Source organism: Canis lupus, chromosome 36, assembly GCF_048164855.1.
Source record: "Canis lupus baileyi chromosome 36, mCanLup2.hap1, whole genome shotgun sequence".
Classification (NCBI taxonomy): domain Eukaryota; kingdom Metazoa; phylum Chordata; class Mammalia; order Carnivora; family Canidae; genus Canis; species Canis lupus.
This window is the reverse complement of record NC_132873.1, coordinates 19,816,592-19,835,851: the sequence shown is the minus strand read 5'-3', so window position 1 is coordinate 19,835,851 and position 19,260 is coordinate 19,816,592. Positions and strand designations below refer to the sequence as shown.

At 48.3% G+C, this 19,260-nt stretch overlaps 1 protein-coding gene, 1 long non-coding RNA gene and 1 pseudogene across 3 annotated transcripts in view; 2 read left to right on the top strand and 1 right to left on the bottom strand.

The window, feature by feature from the left end:
* The window catches only part of LOC140625452 (uncharacterized), a 172,917-nt gene that overhangs the window by 72,710 nt on the left and 80,947 nt on the right, over window positions 1-19,260 (bottom strand). The gene's annotated exons all lie outside the window — the stretch shown is intronic.
* Window positions 8,536-14,391, top strand: FZD7 (frizzled class receptor 7). Its single transcript, XM_072812724.1, has 2 exons — window positions 8,536-10,269; window positions 13,493-14,391. Exons 1-2 carry the CDS (start codon window positions 8,551-8,553, stop codon window positions 13,601-13,603), a joined length of 1,830 nt encoding a protein of 609 aa, XP_072668825.1. The 5' UTR covers window positions 8,536-8,550; the 3' UTR covers window positions 13,604-14,391.
* Window positions 15,033-15,558, top strand: LOC140625450 (cofilin-1 pseudogene; annotated as a pseudogene).

The window sequence follows — 19,260 nt, the reverse complement described above, 5'->3', positions numbered from 1 at the left end:
TGAGACTGGCTCAGCTTTGCTGGGTAACTTCCACATAACACATGAAAACGCCCCTACTGTGGGAAATCTCAATCCAGGTGAGGAACCCCCAAATAGAACCAGCCATAAGACCTCAGAGCGGGCCCAGCTTCCTCACTTCACTGATGAAGAAACGGGCCCAGAGAGGTAAACCAACTTGCCTGAGGCCAAAGGGCTCGTGCCAGGACCAAGATCCTCAGAATTCTTCTCATTTCCCTGGCTGTACCTGGGCCCTTTCCTCTGCTGGATCCTGAATAGAGATATGTACTACATCCATCTCAAGACAAACTTTCATACACTTCGAAAGACAGTTAAATGACTTCATAGATAATTCCTACATTCCAAAGACTTTATAATCAATCACTCAATTAGAGCAACTCCATGTCAACTACAGTCCTAGGAGGTATCCATTCAAGTTCTTTTTTTGTTTTTAAGATTTTATTTATTTATTCATGAGAGACACAGGGAGAGAGGAAAAGACATAGGCAGGAGAAGCAGGTTCCTTGCAGAGAGCCCGATGGCAGGACTCGATCCCAGGACCCTGGGATCACGAGGCAGATGCTCAACAACTGAGCTACCCAGGCGTCTCCTTTTAAATTCTTTATCCAGAAAAATAAATAAATAAATAAATTCTTTATCCAGGCCATTGAGCAAGATGACAGTGGCTGCAACACTATCATTAGCCAACCCTGAATGGATAGGTCCCTGGAATGGGCTGGCGGTGGTCCTTGGAGGTCAGCCTTCTGCTGCTGTGGGCCAATCCCCCAGGATGAAGTCAGAAGAGTTTTCATCCTTTCCCAGACACAAGAGTTAGTGAGATTCTCTCCAGTTATTAGGAATAAACAAGCAGTCAGGTTGCTTCTCTAATGGTGATGGTAGGCTTCTAAGGCAAGGAGCTAGGAAACGCCTCCTGTAACCTAGTCTCCTTGTCTTCTCCTTTGGAAATGGGTTCTTTCTCCTCTTCCTTCCTTTCTGCCATAGTCTTCCACCAGGAAGACACTGCTTTCCTGCCTTTCTGTCTCCTCCTCCTGTTCCTACCATCTTAACGGCTTTCTCCATGCACTTCACTGCCTCGTGGCTTTTGTTTCCTCCAAGGTTCTATTGCTTTCTATTTTCTGCTTGTTCCTTTCTCAATGAGTGTTTCTCAGCTTCTGCCACTATATGCTACACTTAGACTCCCCAGATGAAAGGATCTGATTGGGTACCACTCTGTACCCAGTCAGCACACCAGTTGGACGAGGTCTCATGCCAGACAACCTCATGGTTGGGTCGGATGCTTGCCTATTCCTGGCTCAATCATCTGAGGTGAGGGTTCACGTGGTACAAGGTACAAGGATGGCAATGTCAGTCTGAGGAAATGCTGTGGATGAACTGTGGGAGTAGCAGTTGCTACATTTTAGAATTGCCACCATGAACTTCTTAACTTCTTGAGGCTCATGAATAAAGTCCCAGGCCCAACATCACATCATCCAACTACTTCTGTCTCTCTCTTATATCTCTCACACACACCTCACATACCCCATCTTCCCTTATGCTTCTCATTATTTCATCCTTCAGTTCAAAACACAATCAGGTAAAGTGAGAACTTTACAACAGACCAGAGATTTTCTATAAGGAAGGCATCAGTGGCACAGTACACTGCTTTGGAATACAAGTCTGGGTCAGTGGTTCTCAAACCTGCCTAATCTTAAAAAAAAAAAAAAAATCACTTAGTGAGCTTTTAAAACTTAAACCCCGAAATCATGATTTGGAGGTCATGACTATTGTGAGTCTTGTTTCTGCAGCTTCTCCTCCTTCTGCTCTGCTGACTTGGCCTGCCAAGATGCTCTGATGGGAAGGGCCTGACACACTGACCATAGTAAACAGAAACAGTGCCCCCACATCTCCTAATCTAGTTCCCTACTGGCTCTAGTTTCAGGAATGGAAATTAAACTGTCCCTTGAAAAATCAGAAAAGAAAAAATAGTAAACATTACCAAGTGGTTTTGAAAACTGCAGAGGTATAATACTCAGTGGGGATCATAACCAATCTGGGCTAGATATCTCAAGTCCAGAAATTCTGGGGCTCCTCTAATTTTTGGAAGGGCTTTAAAAAAAAGATTTTATTTATTTATTCACGAGAGACACACACACACACACAGAGAGGCAGAGACACAGGCAGAGGGAGAAGCAGGCTCCATGCAGGGAGCCCAATGTGGGACTTGATCCCAGATCTCCAGGATCACGCCCTGGGCCAAAGGCGGCACTAAACCACTGAGCCACCCGGGCTGCCCTGTAAGGGCTTTTGCTAAGACATATAAAAGGACAAAAATTAGTGATGATTACCAGGAAGACATCAAGTAGCAGTTCAGTGCAAAGCGAAAAATGTTATATAAATCTAGGTTTTAGTCCAGACTTTGCTACTATAAAAAGGAACTGGTACCTAGAAACTTGAAGAATTGTTACAAAATTAGAAATATTGTACCTAAAGCACCTGGTACTTTACAAATGACAATCATTCTACTAAAAATACAACGATTTTAATGCTCAAAATAACCTGAAGAGAGTAAGTTCTGTAAACCCAGTGGTGTGCTAAAGCCAGCTCTGCAGGGAGAGCTGATTACCTGCATCTTTTCCAAAATCCAAGTTTAGTAACATAACGTTGGCTTGAAATAAGCCACAGTAGCAGTATTTACACCATGGAAATTGGCAAATGTACAGATCAGGGCTTTTTCTTAGAGAGCTGGTCATTAAATATTTACCAGCATACTGCTGAAAAAAAAAATCACGACTTTAGCAAAGAGCCAGAGCCCCAAAATATGCACTGAACTTGGTCTTTTGTTTCTATGATTTGCATCCATATAACCAAACTAGGATTCTGTCTTCAGGAATTTTTGCCCACAGATCACAAAGCACTGCATAAATATCTCACTAATTCTCCCAACACACAAGGGAGCAAGAGAGGTTAAGTGACTTGCAGAGGCATGACAGGAAATCAATGGTGGAAAGCACAACTTCACCAGTCTGTGCTACCCACCTCTGCCAGCCGTCCTACCCGTCAGTACTGGGCAGACTGGCATTAAATGCGTAGGTAGCAGTTACTAACAGTGCTTCATCTCATAACCCAAATAGCCAAAGTCTTGTTCTAGAGACGATGATCCAAATGTTCTGTCCTTGACTACAGATTTGACTCCCCAAAATGGTCCACCCTTTCCACCTGGAGGTTTCTCCTCAGGATTGCTGATGGTCATTCATTAATCAACTTCCTCCACATTCTTTCTTCCTCAAGTCCAATGGCATGTATTTGAAAAAATGGCTGGCCACATTTAGGTTTCTGTTGGAACAGATGCAAGTGACATCATAACCAATCAACATGCATTTTTAAAAAAGATTTTATTTATTTATTCATGAGAGACACAGAGAGAGAGAGAGGCAGAGACACAGGCAGAAGGAGAAGCAGGCTCCATGCAGGGAGCCCAATGTGGGACTAGATCCCCGGGATCTCCAGGATCAGGTCCTGGGCCAAAGGTGGCGCTAAACCGCTGAGCCACCCGGGCTGCCCTCAACATGCGTTTTTATTTGTGACCTTCTCTGGACTCCCCAAGGGCAGGGGCCCAAGAATTGTTTCTCTCTGTGACCTCATCTCCATAATAGTTTAGGAATAAATGAATAACCCTTATGATAAACTGTCTCTAAAATGGATCCTAGTGATCCTCACCCTCCAAAGGGTTTTCATGCCCTAGAGTAATCCCTGCTACTCCTTGAGTGTGGGTAGACCTAGTGAATCGCTTCTAATGAATAGAATATGGCAAAAATGACCGGATGTCACTTCCAAGATTACACGAAGACTGTGACTTGATTGCCGTCTTCTGTGTTTTCTGTCTCTCTCTCTCAGCATTTGCTCTTGGGGAGCAAGGTGCCGTGTTATAAGTGGCCTTAGGAGAGGCCCACAAGGCAAGGAACTGACATCTTTGGCCAACAGCTAGTGAGAACCTGAGGCCTGCCAACAGCCATGTGATGACCTTGAAAACAGATACTGTGAGACCTGCCAATAGCCACATGAGTGAGTTTGGAAGTGGATCCTCCTCCACTCAAACTCTGAGATAACTGCAGCCCCAACCAATACCCTGGTCACGGTTTGCTGAGCAACCCCAAGCCAGGGGATGTAGCTAAGCCCATCCTGATTCCCAACGTACAGAAACTGTGAAATATTAAACATCTGTTGTTTTAAGCTGCTAAATTTGGGGGGTAATTTGTTATACAACATAGATAACTAATGCGACCCTCAAGCATCAAGAAAAATGATCAAACAGATTGAACGATATAAATTACCTCTACTGGGTGGGGCCTAGCACACCTATCAGGACTTCAGCACGGCTGCCCTCTTATTCAATCTAAACATCTCTAACTTTCATTACAGTTGGAAGTCCGCTTAGGGATAACAATGTTCCCATTCTGGGAATGATCCAACACCCCAAACTAAAATGAAAGGAACTCAATGGCAACTTGGCAACTTGAAATTCCAAGTCCTTAATGTTATAAAGTCAAAAATTGGTAAAAGAGAGGCCAAAAAGGAAGTATATGTTAAAAGCTGCCCTTTCTGGTCTCACATGAGTAATTCTTGCAGCTGGAGTTTCACTACAACCACAGGGTTGTGGTACCACGAAGGTGGCCATTTTCAAATCTGGCCTGACATCAGAATGTAATTCAACTAGATAAACCTGGGACTTGGCCAAAATAAGTAGCATTTACATAACTGGAGCCAATGAATACCATCACTTTTCTATGAGACCATATGACTATGATGTGAAGAAATAAAAGCCTTTGTTGTTTTAAAGGGCAGGGACAATTGGAAGTTTTGCAGCAGACAGTTACAAAATTTTCCACCCTTAGCTCTCCAAAGAAGATACCAGTTAGTGGCTTTGGGAGTTGGGTGTGGAAAGAATTGCTTGGAAAAGAAAATTAAATTGATCCTGGACAGAATGTGAACCAACATTACTACATTTATCATAGAGTCTAAGATAGGCTATTTAGCCCCCTACATTGTGAACTTGCTTTTCTGATCTACTTCCTTTTATTACTTAGCTCCTTGAAATCATAGAATTCTGTATTGGGCAAGGCACAGAAGGCTACCACACCCCTCTCACAAACAGCGAATTCTTGTTTTTCAGAATAATTTTTGAGTGGGTTTTTAAAAATCACTTTAGAAAACAAAACACTCCAAAAATTAGTCTTTGCTTTTATGCTTTTTGCACTTGTCTGCTTACAGTGCTCTAGGACTCAGGATTCACATCGGTGATACTTTCCATCTGGGATAGGTTTTCTGCATCTTTTGTAGACTGTAGACTATTTTTTTTTTTATTTCATTCATCTCTTGTATTTTCTTAAAGGGTTCTCCTTTTTTCTTTTTAATTATCCCTATTACCTATCATCAGGGAGCTGTCTGGGGCTATAATATGGGGAGTAAAAGCTCATCAACTAAACTGGTTTTAGCTGTATTTGAAACAGAGTATTTTATCCTGTCGGTTTTCATTTTATTTGATGACAGTGCTTGCAATTTCTCCCTCAATAAGCAAAGATGACTTAGATCAGTGGCCTGATGAATAAGCATGAAAATTTGATTTAGAAAAGGAGGATATCCAGAAGCTCACAGAGAGAAAAAAGGATTTCCAACCCCCTACCACACACACTTTAAATGACAAAGCAAAGCAGCAGCATTGTCTTTAAACAACATCTTTCAAGGCAGTATCAATGCTCCCCAATGTTAGGTAGTAAGAATAATAATTTAGAAAGAAAAAGAGAAGCCTTTAAATATATATAGGGAAGGAATAAAATATTTTTAAAGTAAATGTCATTAATCCTTTGTATTAACTTGGGGCAGATAACCCAAAAGAAAACAAATAAGATCCTGGGTGTGAGGGGGGAAACTGATGCTCGGGAAGAAAAAAAAAGGGGGGGGGGATTCCTGTTGAGCAGCGGATGGAGAATGTGAGCTGTCTGACACCCTACCTTGGCCCAAATGATTCCGCTCTCCAGATCCATTAACAAGAGTGGGAAAGGACAAAGAACTGTGAAGTGGTAGGTAAGATGCTCGGTAAACTTCAGTAATAGAAAATAAAGAAAAACAGAGGAAGCCAAAGTCTCCAATGGAAGGGAACCCAATGAATTGTCTTACATTTCAGAACCTGTTTTTTCTTGCTGGAAAAGCAGCTCACCCGAGTCAGCAAAAGCAGTAACTTTTACAAACACGCAACCTGATCAGAAATCTCACAGGGACCAGCGCCTGGAACTGAGGCTGGCAGAAGGAAGGGCTCAGCCAGGAGTAACGTTTTCTTAAGCATAGTATTGGGTGTGCATGTGTGTGTGCATGTGCGTGTGCACGTGCGCGTGTGCATGTGCGCATGTGTGTATCAGAGACAGTGAGAGACAGATTTAGCCTTTCTCAGACTGTCACTTTCCTGCATGGGAATTCGCGATACTCCCTGCTTCCCGGAGAGAGGGGAGAGCCCCCCCCTCCCCCCCGGTGAATTCTGACCTCGTCCGGAGTAACCGGGGAGCTCACGGGAGCACCCAGTGCCGCGAGCAAGACGGAAGATTTGACCGGGAACAAAAGACCGCTAGCCCGTCAGAAAACGCCACTGGAGCACACGGGTAACCTCTCTTTGTGTTCTGAAAACTCCTTAATTAGCAAGTGCCCTGGTTTCTTACACGCATTTAAACTCCTCTCCGCGCGTCTCAACTACAGGATCAGGTCGCTGCGGCTGCAGCGCAGAGGGGACCCCGGGTGGCCACGCGCCCGAGATCCAGGGAAAGCTCCGCAGTCCAAGGCGCGCTGCAAGCCGTCCCGTGTGCCCGGGCGTTCGGTCTCAGGTACTTTAAAATCATCCCTCCCCGCGTCCCCCCGCCAACCCCTAGTTTTCCTGGAACGGCTCAAAAGCCACAGCAGACTGCTAGGCTCCCGGCCGCGCGCGCGGGCGGGGCGGCCGGGGGGCCCCGGGGTCCCCGAGCCCCCTCGGAGGGGTCTGCACTTCCTCCCGCCTTAAGTCGGCCCCCTCCTCCCGACTCCCGTCTCTGGGACGCGGGGCCCCTCCTCCCTCCTGCTGCCGGGAGAGGGGGGTGCGAGGGACTGTGGCCTCACGTGGTCTGTTTGGGTCTGGGGAGAAAAGGGCGACCTGGGAGGCGCACCCTTCTCGCTCGGTGCCGAAGCCCGCACTTAGGGTCCAGCTGCCCCCAAAGCGCCCTGCCAATCCCAGCGCTGCGGGCCCGGGCAGGGCCACCCTGAGTGACCCCGGGTCACGTCCCTCTGCGCGGTTCCCAGCGGCTCCCAGGAAAGCCTCCCTCGCCGCGCCCTCCAGCTCGAGACGAGCGTTTCAGCGGAGCCGGAAGAGGAACACATCTTTATAAGCCAATTCCCTTTCTGGTGCGTTTTACCCCCCACCCCCCACCCCTCGAGCGAATTCACCGTAAAAGTTTTTCTGAACTTTTCCGTCCCGGCCCCCTGCCCCTCCCCTCAGGAATCCGCCCAGAGCGCTGCAGGCTCCGCCCCCCGGGCCTCCCTCGCCCCGCCCTCCAGACTTCCACCCAATCCGGAGGCCGCCACACGGAAAACAAAGGCTGCCATTGGGCCGCCCTGGAGCCCGAGGGCCCGCCCCCGGCGTGGTTTGTGAATGGGGGGAGGGGAGGGGGCGGGGCGGCCCGGAGCCCCGCGAGCCCGACGCTTCTTCTGGCGAGTTGCGCGACTCCGAGGCGTTACTCTGCGCTCCCTCCCGGCGGGCGGCGGCGGCGGCGGCGGCGGGCGGGCGGGCGCCGGGACACTCGGGCCGGGGCTTCGCGAGGCTGGAGAGGCCAGGCCCAGGCCGCGGGCAGCGGGCCCTCGCGGCTTCGGACGCAGTGCGACTGGATTTCCAAAACGAACTCGCTGAGCTCTTGGCTGCAAAGCGCCGATCGGACTCGGAGCGAGGATCGCCCGCTTGGCAGAAACTTGGGGGCCGAGCTCTCGGGGCTGGAGAAGGAGCGGGGGAGTCGGAAAGGCGGCGGCGGCGGCGGCGGCGGCGAGCAGAGCCTCGAGGCGAGGAGGCGGAGCAGCACCGCCTCGGCGGCCGCCTCGGCTCGCGGGCGGCGGCGCCGGCTCTCGCCCGCCGGGGGCCGGACTCGGCGCGGGGGGCGCGTGCGGAGCCGTGCGCTGTGGGCCGGCCGACTTTGGGCAAACTTTGAAGGGGAACCCGAGACGCTTGTTGCTCCTCGCCGCGGAGAACGCCGCACCGTTACGTCGCCGCGGGAGAAGGCGGCGGCCCCCGTCCGCGCCCCCGGCCCGGGCCGACGAGTCCGGGGCTCCCGGCGGCCGCCCAGCTGCTGGGCGGAGACGGCGGCGGCGCCCCCGCGGCGCGGGCACCCGGGCTGCAGCGCCCTGAGCTCCGCGCCGCCCACGCCCCGGCCGCGGCGCCGGGAGGACTCTCATGCGCCGGGCGCGGCCGCGCCTCCCCGGATCCAAGCCTCTCGCGGCCGCGTCGTCGCGCTGCTCGGGCTGAGAGCGCCGCCGCACCCGTGGCCGGCGATGCGGGGCCCCGGCGCGGCCGCGGCGCGCTCGCCCCTGGGCCTGTGCACCCTGGCGCTTGCGCTGCTGGGCGCGCTGCCCGCCGGCGCCGGGGCGCAGCCGTACCACGGCGAGAAGGGCATCTCGGTGCCGGACCACGGCTTCTGCCAGCCCATCTCCATCCCGCTGTGCACGGACATTGCCTACAACCAGACCATCCTGCCCAACCTGCTGGGCCACACGAACCAGGAGGACGCGGGCCTCGAGGTGCACCAGTTCTACCCGCTGGTGAAGGTGCAGTGTTCTCCCGAGCTGCGCTTCTTCCTGTGCTCCATGTACGCGCCCGTGTGCACCGTGCTGGACCAGGCCATCCCGCCGTGCCGCTCCCTGTGCGAGCGTGCCCGCCAGGGCTGCGAGGCGCTCATGAACAAGTTCGGCTTTCAGTGGCCCGAGCGGCTGCGCTGTGAGAACTTCCCCGTGCACGGCGCCGGCGAGATCTGCGTGGGCCAGAACACGTCCGACGGCTCGGGGGGCGCGGGCGGCGGCCCCACGGCCTACCCCACTGCGCCCTACATGCCGGACCTGCCCTTCACCGCCCTGCCCCCGGGGGCAGCTGACGGCAGGGGCCGCGCTGCCTTCCCTTTCTCGTGCCCCCGCCAGCTCAAGGTGCCCCCCTACCTGGGCTACCGCTTCCTGGGCGAGCGCGACTGCGGCGCCCCGTGCGAGCCGGGCCGAGCCAACGGCCTGATGTACTTTAAGGAGGAGGAGAGGCGCTTTGCCCGTCTCTGGGTGGGCGTGTGGTCGGTGCTGTGCTGCGCCTCGACGCTCTTCACGGTGCTCACCTACTTGGTGGACATGCGGCGCTTCAGCTACCCCGAGCGGCCCATCATCTTTCTGTCGGGCTGCTACTTCATGGTGGCCGTGGCGCACGTGGCCGGCTTCCTGCTGGAGGACCGCGCCGTGTGCGTGGAGCGCTTCTCAGACGACGGCTACCGCACGGTGGCGCAGGGCACCAAGAAGGAGGGCTGCACTATCCTCTTCATGGTGCTGTACTTCTTCGGCATGGCCAGCTCCATCTGGTGGGTCATCCTGTCGCTCACCTGGTTCCTGGCAGCCGGCATGAAGTGGGGCCATGAGGCCATCGAAGCCAACTCGCAGTACTTCCACCTGGCCGCGTGGGCTGTGCCCGCTGTCAAGACCATCACCATCCTGGCCATGGGCCAGGTGGACGGGGACTTGCTCAGCGGGGTGTGCTACGTGGGCCTGTCCAGCGTGGATGCGCTGCGGGGCTTCGTGCTGGCGCCCCTGTTTGTCTACCTCTTCATTGGCACGTCCTTCCTGCTGGCCGGCTTCGTGTCCCTCTTCCGTATCCGCACCATCATGAAGCACGACGGAACCAAGACCGAGAAGCTGGAGAAGCTCATGGTGCGCATCGGCGTCTTCAGCGTGCTCTACACGGTGCCAGCCACCATCGTCCTGGCCTGCTACTTCTACGAGCAGGCCTTCCGCGAACACTGGGAGCGCACCTGGCTCCTGCAGACGTGCAAGAGCTACGCGGTGCCCTGCCCGCCTGGCCATTTCCCGCCCATGAGCCCCGACTTCACTGTCTTCATGATCAAGTACCTGATGACCATGATCGTGGGCATCACCACCGGCTTCTGGATCTGGTCCGGCAAGACTCTGCAGTCTTGGCGCCGCTTCTACCACAGACTCAGCCACAGCAGCAAGGGGGAGACTGCGGTATGAGCCCCGGCCCCTCCCCCACCCTCCCTTCCCCCATCCCCAAGCAGGGGGAGAGACGCGGGAAGGAGAGAACTGTTGAGGGGGGTGGGGTTCTGGAACCTGCACACCCCCCGCCCCCTTCCAATGAGAAGTGACCTGGAAGAGAGATGATAGTTGTAGATTTGGGGCGAGGAGTGGGTTTGGAAAAGGAGGCCTGGGTGGAAAGACGGTTTGGATGAAAAGACTTATGGCAAAGACTTGCAGAAAGAGGATGATGATGATGATGGTGATGATGGTAAGGCTGATGTTAATAATCACGCCCGGTGCGGGGCCAACCTGGGCCTGTCGAGATTGAGCCCAGCAGAGATGGCTCTGAGTTCTTCCTGGCCCCGGGGCTGAACTGAGACTGAGCGATTCCCCTGCTGCAAGACAAGTGGCCTGTCCTCACTCCCGTGAGGCCCGGGTGAAAGGTACAGCTCTGTCTGCGGCGGCGGCTTTGTTGGGAAAAGGGAGGACTCCCTGCGGTGTCCTTGTCAAGCGGTGGTCAAACCATAATCTCTTTTCACTGGGGCCAAACTGGAGCCCAGATGGGTTAATTTCCAGGGTCAGACATTACAGTCTCTCCTCCCCTGGCCCCTCCCGCCTGTTTTTCCTCTCCTACTCCTTTCAAGTCTTGTAAAATAAGCATTTGGAGGTCTTGGGAGGCCCGCCTCCTAGAATCCTAATGTGAGGATGCGAAAGAAATGAAGATAAACATTTAGAGTTGAGGCAAAGGAGATGAGTAGTAGGTATTTCTGCTTTTTTATTTTCTGAGGAAGGCAGAAGGAAGAAGGTATTTTATTTGGTTTAATACCCTGAAAAGAAATGATGACTTGTTGCTTTTCAAAACAGGAGTGCATTTTCCCCCTTGTCTTTGTTGTAAGAGACAAAAGAGGAAACAAAAGTGTCTCCCCTGTGGAAAGGCATAACTGTGAAGACAGCAACTTTTATAGGCAAAGTAGCACAAGTCAGAGGTTTCCCTTTGGATGTTAATTTGGCTGAGATAAACATTCCTTTTTAAGGAAAAGTAAACGGCACCGTGCTTCCCACGTATACCCCAGTCAGTCAGAGGTTCTGACTTGGCTAAAGGAAATGCAGGGGGTTTTGTTGTGTTTGTTTTAAATAAATTTAACTCAGAACACACAATCCTATCTACAGGCTCTGTTCAGATGTTCAGGGAAATCTCTCCCTTTATTATTATTTTTTTCTTCCTATAAACCTGCCTTTAGGTTTTCTATTTTCTTCTGATTTGAATCCTTCAAGATAAAAGGAAAAGCATAATGCCCTCAGCCTCCATAATAAAGAAGTTAAATTTTTTTAAAAAGTAAAGAACCATTTTGTCCTGTTTTCTTAGTTCCATAAATCCGTTTATAAAACATCATGTGTATGCTGACCCTGTCTTTGTGTGGCTGGGTGGGGAGGTGACCTGCAGAAATGGCAGTGAATGAAGGGGACAGTTCAAACCGTGGGTCCCATTTTTAAGGAAAGTCATTAAAAGAAGGTAAACTTCAAAGTAATTCTGGAGTTCTTTGAAATGTGCTGCATGACTTAAATTTATTAATCTTAAATCATGTACTTTTTTTTTCTATAATAGAACTGATTCTTTTGCATAATGCTCTAAAGCTGAGCAGAGAATCATGGGAGGTAACCTTTATTCCACCTCTGACACCACCCTCCAATCTTGCAACACTATTATATTTCTCAAAACAATTTTTAAATGCTGTTTTAAACAGTTTTTAAACCATAGAGGGTACTGTCAGGAGTACACGTTACTTTATATATGTAATGTTCAGTTGAGTGGAGCTGCTTTTTATATTAAAGTTAACATCGAACCTTGTATTTCCTAAACCTCCAAAATGAGTCTCATTTGTCAGATTTGAAACATCCACTACACAGTTTTTGGCATCTTTTGTGTTGTATCTCTTGCATGTGAAATTTGTAAAATAGAGACAAGTGCAGTATGTATATTTTGTAAATCTCCCATTTTTGTAAGAAAAATATATATTGTATTTATACATTTTTACTTTGGATTTTTGTTTTGTTTTGCCTTTAAAAGTCTACAAGAAAGCCCCACTTTATCACATGTACAGATCACAAAATAAATTTTTTTAATACAAAGTGAATGTTTATTTAGTTTATAATTCATATATATCTTTAAGCCAAAGAACAGAACTCTATGTTATGAAAAGGTATAGAGGGATACCATTGGCTCTGTCCCTCATGTAGATGTTCTATATTTGAAGTCTTCTCCTTGCCCTTTAAAATACAGTGTAATGAATGCCTTATCTGTCCTTTAATTTTTTTTTTTCTGTTGCTGCTTCCTGCCTACCACCACACTACCTTTCCACACATCCCTAAGCCTTTTCGTATCCTGCTTTGAATAACTTATGGAAGGTATAGGATAGGCATCTCGTTAAGAGAAGTGCTTATCCGATCCATGTTTTTACCACTCTTCAAAGATGCAGACCATATTTGAAAGAGGACTGGAAGATATTTTCGGTCTGCTTTTCTGGTGATGTTTTCTGTGGGAAGAATTCAGTGAGTATATTTTGTTTGTCTGTGTATGTTTCTTTTTTTAATTGTTTTTGTATTCCAATGCACCTTACCTAATTTGTTAATTCTTAAATCCTTTCGGTTCTTGTGGCTGGAAAGGCAGTAGAGGGTTCCAGTTAATAGCAAAGGCCTTTGGGATGGAGCCTTCTCAGCTGTAGGCTTCACTCTACCTTCTAGGTCAACTGAACCAGAGGTCAAGTGATTCCCCGAGGTGGCAGTGACTCAGCAGCTCCGGCAGGAATAGACTCCAGCCTGACCCCAGGATGGCCTCAAGCCACTGAAGCTATTCTTTTCTCTTTTCGGAGAGGCTAACTTTGGAATCAGATTAGACTGAGAAGCCTTCCTATCCAGCCACTTTGATATTAAACAGTCCCTCAGGGAAACGATAAAGGCATTCTAAATACTTCCAATTCCAAGCCTCACTCGCTTGCCTTTTTTTTTTTTTTTTTTTTTTTCTTCCCTACTCGTTTCTCTGCTTTAATTCAGGTGCCTATTTCCTGGCTTTTCCTAACAGTTGCTTCATTCTTGGGCAGCCATCAAGACCCAGCAGCAGACTGGACGCTGCTGTTTCTCCTTCCCTGCTTCAGCTCTAAGCTTCTGTACTTCTAAAGCTCAACAGAAACAGTTCTGTTTTTGTTTTAATTAACAGGCTTGCTCACATGGCTGGTGTGTTTTACAAACACACAGAAGGAAAACCAGTGACAGTCCTCACCAGGAGGAGGAAGCCACGCCGCTGCACTCTGTGCAGAGCATCTTTTAAGATCCTCCTGGGTTTTGAACATCACAATGGCTGTGAGGTCATCTTAACCTGTGAAGATTTTGGCATCAAGGAAGGAAAAAAATAGCGACTTAAAGGCTCTTTAGGTTTATCCAGTTTTTGCTCATAAAGTGACACCTTTTAGGTTAAAGCATGCCTCTTTTAACACCACACTAATACCGCCTGTTAAGAATGTTTGCTTTTAGAGTAGGTCGAAGGCTCCCGATGGGGTTTTTTGCTCACAAATTAACTGCTAAAGGCACTTAGACCCTTGTGTGGGGAGAGCTGTGTGACTGCTCCTATAAATGTGTCCCCCCTCTTGTCGGAGCTGCCTCGTTCTTCAGGGTGCTCAAAGATTGAAGAGCCTTGGTCTTCAGTGAGGGAACAAAGACTGTATGAATAAATTACTACCTGCTTTTTTGTAAGCAAAGATAAAAGTGTTCAGTCTAATTCCTTTCACGTTGGGGTGCGCCCTTGCACAGTTGATTCTTACCTAAGAATTTTAGAAGCTCGCAGATTTTTAAAGAGACACATCTTAGCAGAAAATATGTGAGGGAGACTGTTCATGAAAGGGCATGTGTAGGGTTTAAGAAAAACATTGGCAGCAGTTTGGTGTTAATCCCTAGATAAGGAGCAGAAACACTTGTGAAAATTTTCTGTAGTTGATAAAATTATTTACACAATAACCATACGCAACACCGAATCTTTTTGAGTAGGTATGTGAGAAATCCTGGCAATAAATAAATAAATGTCCTGTGGATGACATTTGCCATTAAAGATTTTTTTTTAAGTGTGCTTAATAAAAAGTAGTGATACTAGAAATTCTCTTGGTAGAACTACAGGAGTGTAGCAGCTGTAGGTTTGAGCCCTGTAATCACACTGGGAAATTCTCTTCTAACTCTCTCATCTTTAATTTCACTGAAAAGGCAGGTAGCTATTTATAGATGGTATATTTTTATATATGCATATGTGGGTGGTGCATAACAGTCTATAGGGCTCCAGGAAATCCTAGAAGGGACCACAAGCACACCAATGTGGACTTAACAATTCATAGGCCTATTCTCTTTTTCTATTACTTCACCCTTACTGGCATTAAATCGATTTCATAAACCTTGCTCCCAGTGTGTGACATTTCTTACATCTGAAACTGTATTCCTCACATTTATACAAAAATGAACTAGTTAAGAGGGCACATGAAAATGTCAAATCTTTGGTAACCACACATTGTGCCTCTTATTCTCTTCAGAAAAAAAAAAGTTGAGTCACTTGTAGTTTTCTCAGTACAACAGTGGTGGAAAAAAGGAAGTTTGTCCAAGACAATAGTAGTTTACCATTAACTGATCCGCTTCAAGAAGTACTGCTGCAGATTCAGTCGGATCTGGGCAGCAGCCGCAGGGGCTCTCCTCTCCTCTGACCCTTTTTGCTATCTCCCTTTGCTTCCGGAAGCATGGCCTCTGGCATGGAGGTTCCAACGGTGTCATCAAAGTGTTCAATGACATGAAGGTGTATAAGTTCCCAACACCAGAGAAGGTGAAGAAGCGCAAGAAGGCAGTACTTCTCTGCCTGGGCGAGGACAAGAACATCATCCTCGAGGAGGGCAAGGAGATCCTGGTAGGTGATGTGGGCCAGACTGTAGACCACCCCTACGCCACCCTTGTCAAGATGCTACCAGACAAGGACTGCTATGCCCTCTATGACGCAACCTATGAGACCAAGGAGAGCAAGAAGGAGGGCCTGGTGTTTATCTTCTGGGCACCTGAGTCTGCACCCCTTAAGAGCAAAATGATTTATGCCAGCTCCAAGGATGCCATCAAGAAAAAGCTGACCGGGATCAAGCATGAATTACAAGCAAACTGCTACGAAGAGATGAAGGACCGCTGCACCCTGGCAGAGAAACTGGGGGGGGCAGTGCTGTCATGTCCCTGGAGGGCAAGCCTTTGTGAGCCCCCTCCAGCCCCTGCCTGGAGCATCTGGCAGCCCCAGACCTGCCCATGGGTATTGCAGGCTGCCCCTTCCTGCCAGACCCGAGTGGCTGGGGGGGATCCCAGCAGAGGGAGGGCAATCCCTTCACCCCAGTTGCCAAACAGCCCCCTCACCCCCTGGTCCTTCCTCCTCCCTCTATCCCTGACGGTTCTGGCCTTCCCAAACAAACCACTTTTGATCTTGTGACTCCTCTTGGGTTGAAGCAGACCAAGTTCCTCTCAGGCACCCCAGTTTGGAAGGGCTGTATTCTTTTAAAGACACCCCAGTTCCCCACCTGTTCCTCCCTTTTCCCATGCTGCCAAATTCTAACCACAATAGTGACTCTGTATTTGTCTGTTTAGTTCTGTGTATAAATGGAATGTTGTGGGAAAAAAACAAAACAAAAGGAAGTACTGCTCAAGCAGTAACTATATTGGAGGTGCTCTGACAGGGACTGGAGAGAAACAGATAAAAGTAAGAAAGGCAATCCATCTAGAGTAACTGGGTACATAGTTCAGGGTGAGCATGGTATCGCCCAAGGAGGAATAAGCAAATAATTATATTTCTAGACAGAAATTGACAAATGTCATTATAGAGACCCAAGTGCTGTTTGGAATATTACTTAACATATGGTGGCAGGGCACCTGGGTGGCTCAGTGGTTGAGCTCTGTCTTTGGCTCAGGTTGTGATCCTGGGGTCCTGGGATCAAGTCCTGCATCAGACTCCCTGCAGGAAGCCTGCCTCTCACTCTGCCTGTGTCTCTGCCTCTCTCACTATGTCTCTCATGAGTAAATAAATAAAATCTTTTTTAAAAAAAATGTGGTGGCATTTACTGTTTTTAAAAGCTGCTTTCACATTCATTATTTGACTATCCTCATAACAACCCCATGATATATAATAATTCCTTTTTTTAAAAAAGATTTTATTTATTCATTCATGAGAAACACACAGAGAAAGAGAGAGAGAGGCAGAGACACAGGCAGAGGGAGAAGCAGGCTCCATGCAGGGAGCCCAACGAGGGACTCGATCCCATGTCTCCAGGATCATGCCCTGGACCAAAGGCAGCGCTAAACCGCTGAGCCACCCGGGGTGCCCTAATTCCTATTTTTAAAAAAGATTTATTTATTTTAGAGAGTAAGCATGTCTGTGTGGCGGGGAGGGTGCCGAGAGGGCAAAGAATATTTTTTTTAATTAAAAAAAATTTTTTTAAAGACTTATCTGTTTGTTTATTTATATATTTATTTGACAGAGAGAAAGAGTGTGCAAACAGAGGGAGTGGCAGGCAGAGGGAAAGAGAGAAGCAAGCTCCCATAGAGCAGGGATCCCGAATCTGGACTCGATCTCAGGACCCTGGGATCATGACCTGAGCCACTCAGGCATCCAAGGATTTTTTTTTTTTTTTTTAAGATTTATTGATTTATTTGAGAGAGAGAGAGAGTGGCAAGAAGTGGCAGAGAATTCCAAGCAGACTCCGAGCTCAATGTGGAGCCCTACATTGGGTTCCATCTGGGGCTCCAGGTGGGACTTGATCTCACAACCTTGAGATCACGACCCTGAGATCACAACCCTGAACTAAACCAAGAGTTGGAGTGTTAACGGACTGCACCACCCAAGGGAGAAGAGAACCTAAAGCTGAGGGCAGAGCCCAATGTGGGGCAAGATCTCATAACTCTGAGTGGAAACCGAGTCCTAGGCTTAGCTCTAGGCCACCCAGGCACCCCCAATTCCTATTTTAAAGATGAAGAAGCTGAGAGGCTCAGTGAGGTGATGTGACAGAGAGAAGAAACCAATCTCCTGTCCTCAGATTCTGAACTCTGTGTACTTTCTATAATATACCATGCAACCTGTCTTGAAAAGTACTGTGGAAGTTCATTTGTAGTGATGACCATTTACTTGCAGGGGCAGGACTCCATCTAGCAAGAACACAGTTCCCAAGAACCCAGATTATCCTCCATCATTTGTGTGCTCTTGTGTTGGTTTCTTCACCGCTGTGGGCCTTGCTTTCCTCATCTGGAGAGGGTAACACCTCCTCCATTGTCCTGTGATTCCAGGCAGCCAGTAGGAAGTATAAGCTGACCCACCTATTTGTGGACCATCCATAGCTAGTTTGAAATCCCTGACTATTTGGGGTTTTTGGTTTGCTTGTTTGTGTTTGTTTTTGGCTTTTTCCTGTAGGCCAGTATGTCCTACTTCTTAGCCAACCAAGCTAGTGTGCATTCAGGGAAAGAAAATGAGCTTCACATTGACCTTCGCAAGCCCAATTCAGAAAGTAAAATTGTTCCTATGTCACTCTATACTGAAGCAGAATAGTTTTGGAGTTGTCTCTTGAACTGGCTACTGTGTCACTCCTTGCTCCTCCTCATTAGCAATTGCATTCCACCATCTGATCATTCACCTTCCTAAATACCAAAGGGTGCTATCACGTGGGATCTTGGTTTCTCTCAAAGACCATGTCTTTATCACACCCAGGGTGGCTGCAGTCTTGCTATCTTAGAATTCCAGTTGCTGGGTATTTCAGTGCCAAATCAACATTTTATGTGGCTGAAATAATAGGATGGAGGCTTTTGATTTGGATCAGTGATACCCAGCCAAAAACTCAAATGCTTCTCTAGGTCATTGTCTCTAAAGTCGATTTTTCGGAAGACTTCAAACTAACAAAATTAAATGGAAGCTGTTCTGAGGTGTTCAAAGATACTTTAGCTGGGGGTCTTTCTTTCTTTCTTTCTTTCTTTCTTTCTTTCTTTCTTTCTTTCTTTCTTTTTTAATATTTTCTTTATTTATTCACAAGAGACACAGAGAGAGAAGCAGGCTCCATGCAGGGTGCCTGATGTGGGACTCAGTCCCAGGACTCCAGGATCACACCCTGGGCCAAAGGCAGGCTCTAAACCGCTGAGCCACCCAGGGATCCCCTTAGCTGGGGGTCTACTGCACTTTCCGAAGTCCTTTTAGGAGCTCAGCTCCACCTCTTTTGCATTTAGCTTCTTTTCAATGTTTCGCACCTGCAAATCTCTTTCTGTGGCTTGACCCTGGCATCAGATTCAGCTTGGACTATCAGATGTGGTCTCTGAGAGATGGGCGTTTCAGGATTGAGAGGGCATTTAGGAGACAGAAACAAAGGCAGGGGGAGATAAAGATCCATATAGTCCATGAATGGAAAGAAGCCGCTCAAACGATGTAGGTAAGACAAAAACCTAATACTGCTCACCTTAGAAAACTTGTTCCCCTAACTTCAGCTTGGCCTTAAAGATTCTAGCAGATAATCAGTCAGTGGGAAAAGTATCTTGGGGAGGGTATGGCAGGACAAAGAATAGGAAATATAGTACCAACAATGAAAGCTTGTGTGGCATAACTTAGCACCAGTTATAGTTTTTAATTTCCAAAGGAAAACAAATGACATGTAGCATTTAGTTCCAGTTTCCAGATCTGGGATAGTTGGAAGGAGAGATGGGTGGTAGTTGGTCCCCGAGGTACAGCAGACACAGAGTCCCTGAGCTAAAATCATGAGTTTCTTTAGTGCCAGCAAATTTTTCCTTAAGGACCCAGGACATGGTCAGGTGCTACACCAGGCCCTCGATTTAGCACACAGACTTCTGGAAGGTGTTTCCTGAGTCTTAGCCAGAGCTAAGCACATGTTCCTCACCTCACTTACTTCCCATGCCAGCCTCTCAAGTGCGGACTGAACCAAAAACACCACCCTT

What these genes read in the sequence shown, in the direction of transcription:
- FZD7 (XM_072812724.1), top strand. Translation starts at nt 8,551, where the DNA reads ATGCGGGGCCCCGGCGCGGCCGCGGCGCGCTCGCCCCTGGGCCTGTGC. An exon ending in GCAGCAAGGGGGAGACTGCG is followed by an intron (nt 10,270 to 13,492) that starts GTATGAGCCCCG and finishes TTTAATTAACAG; the next exon opens with GCTTGCTCACATGGCTGGTG.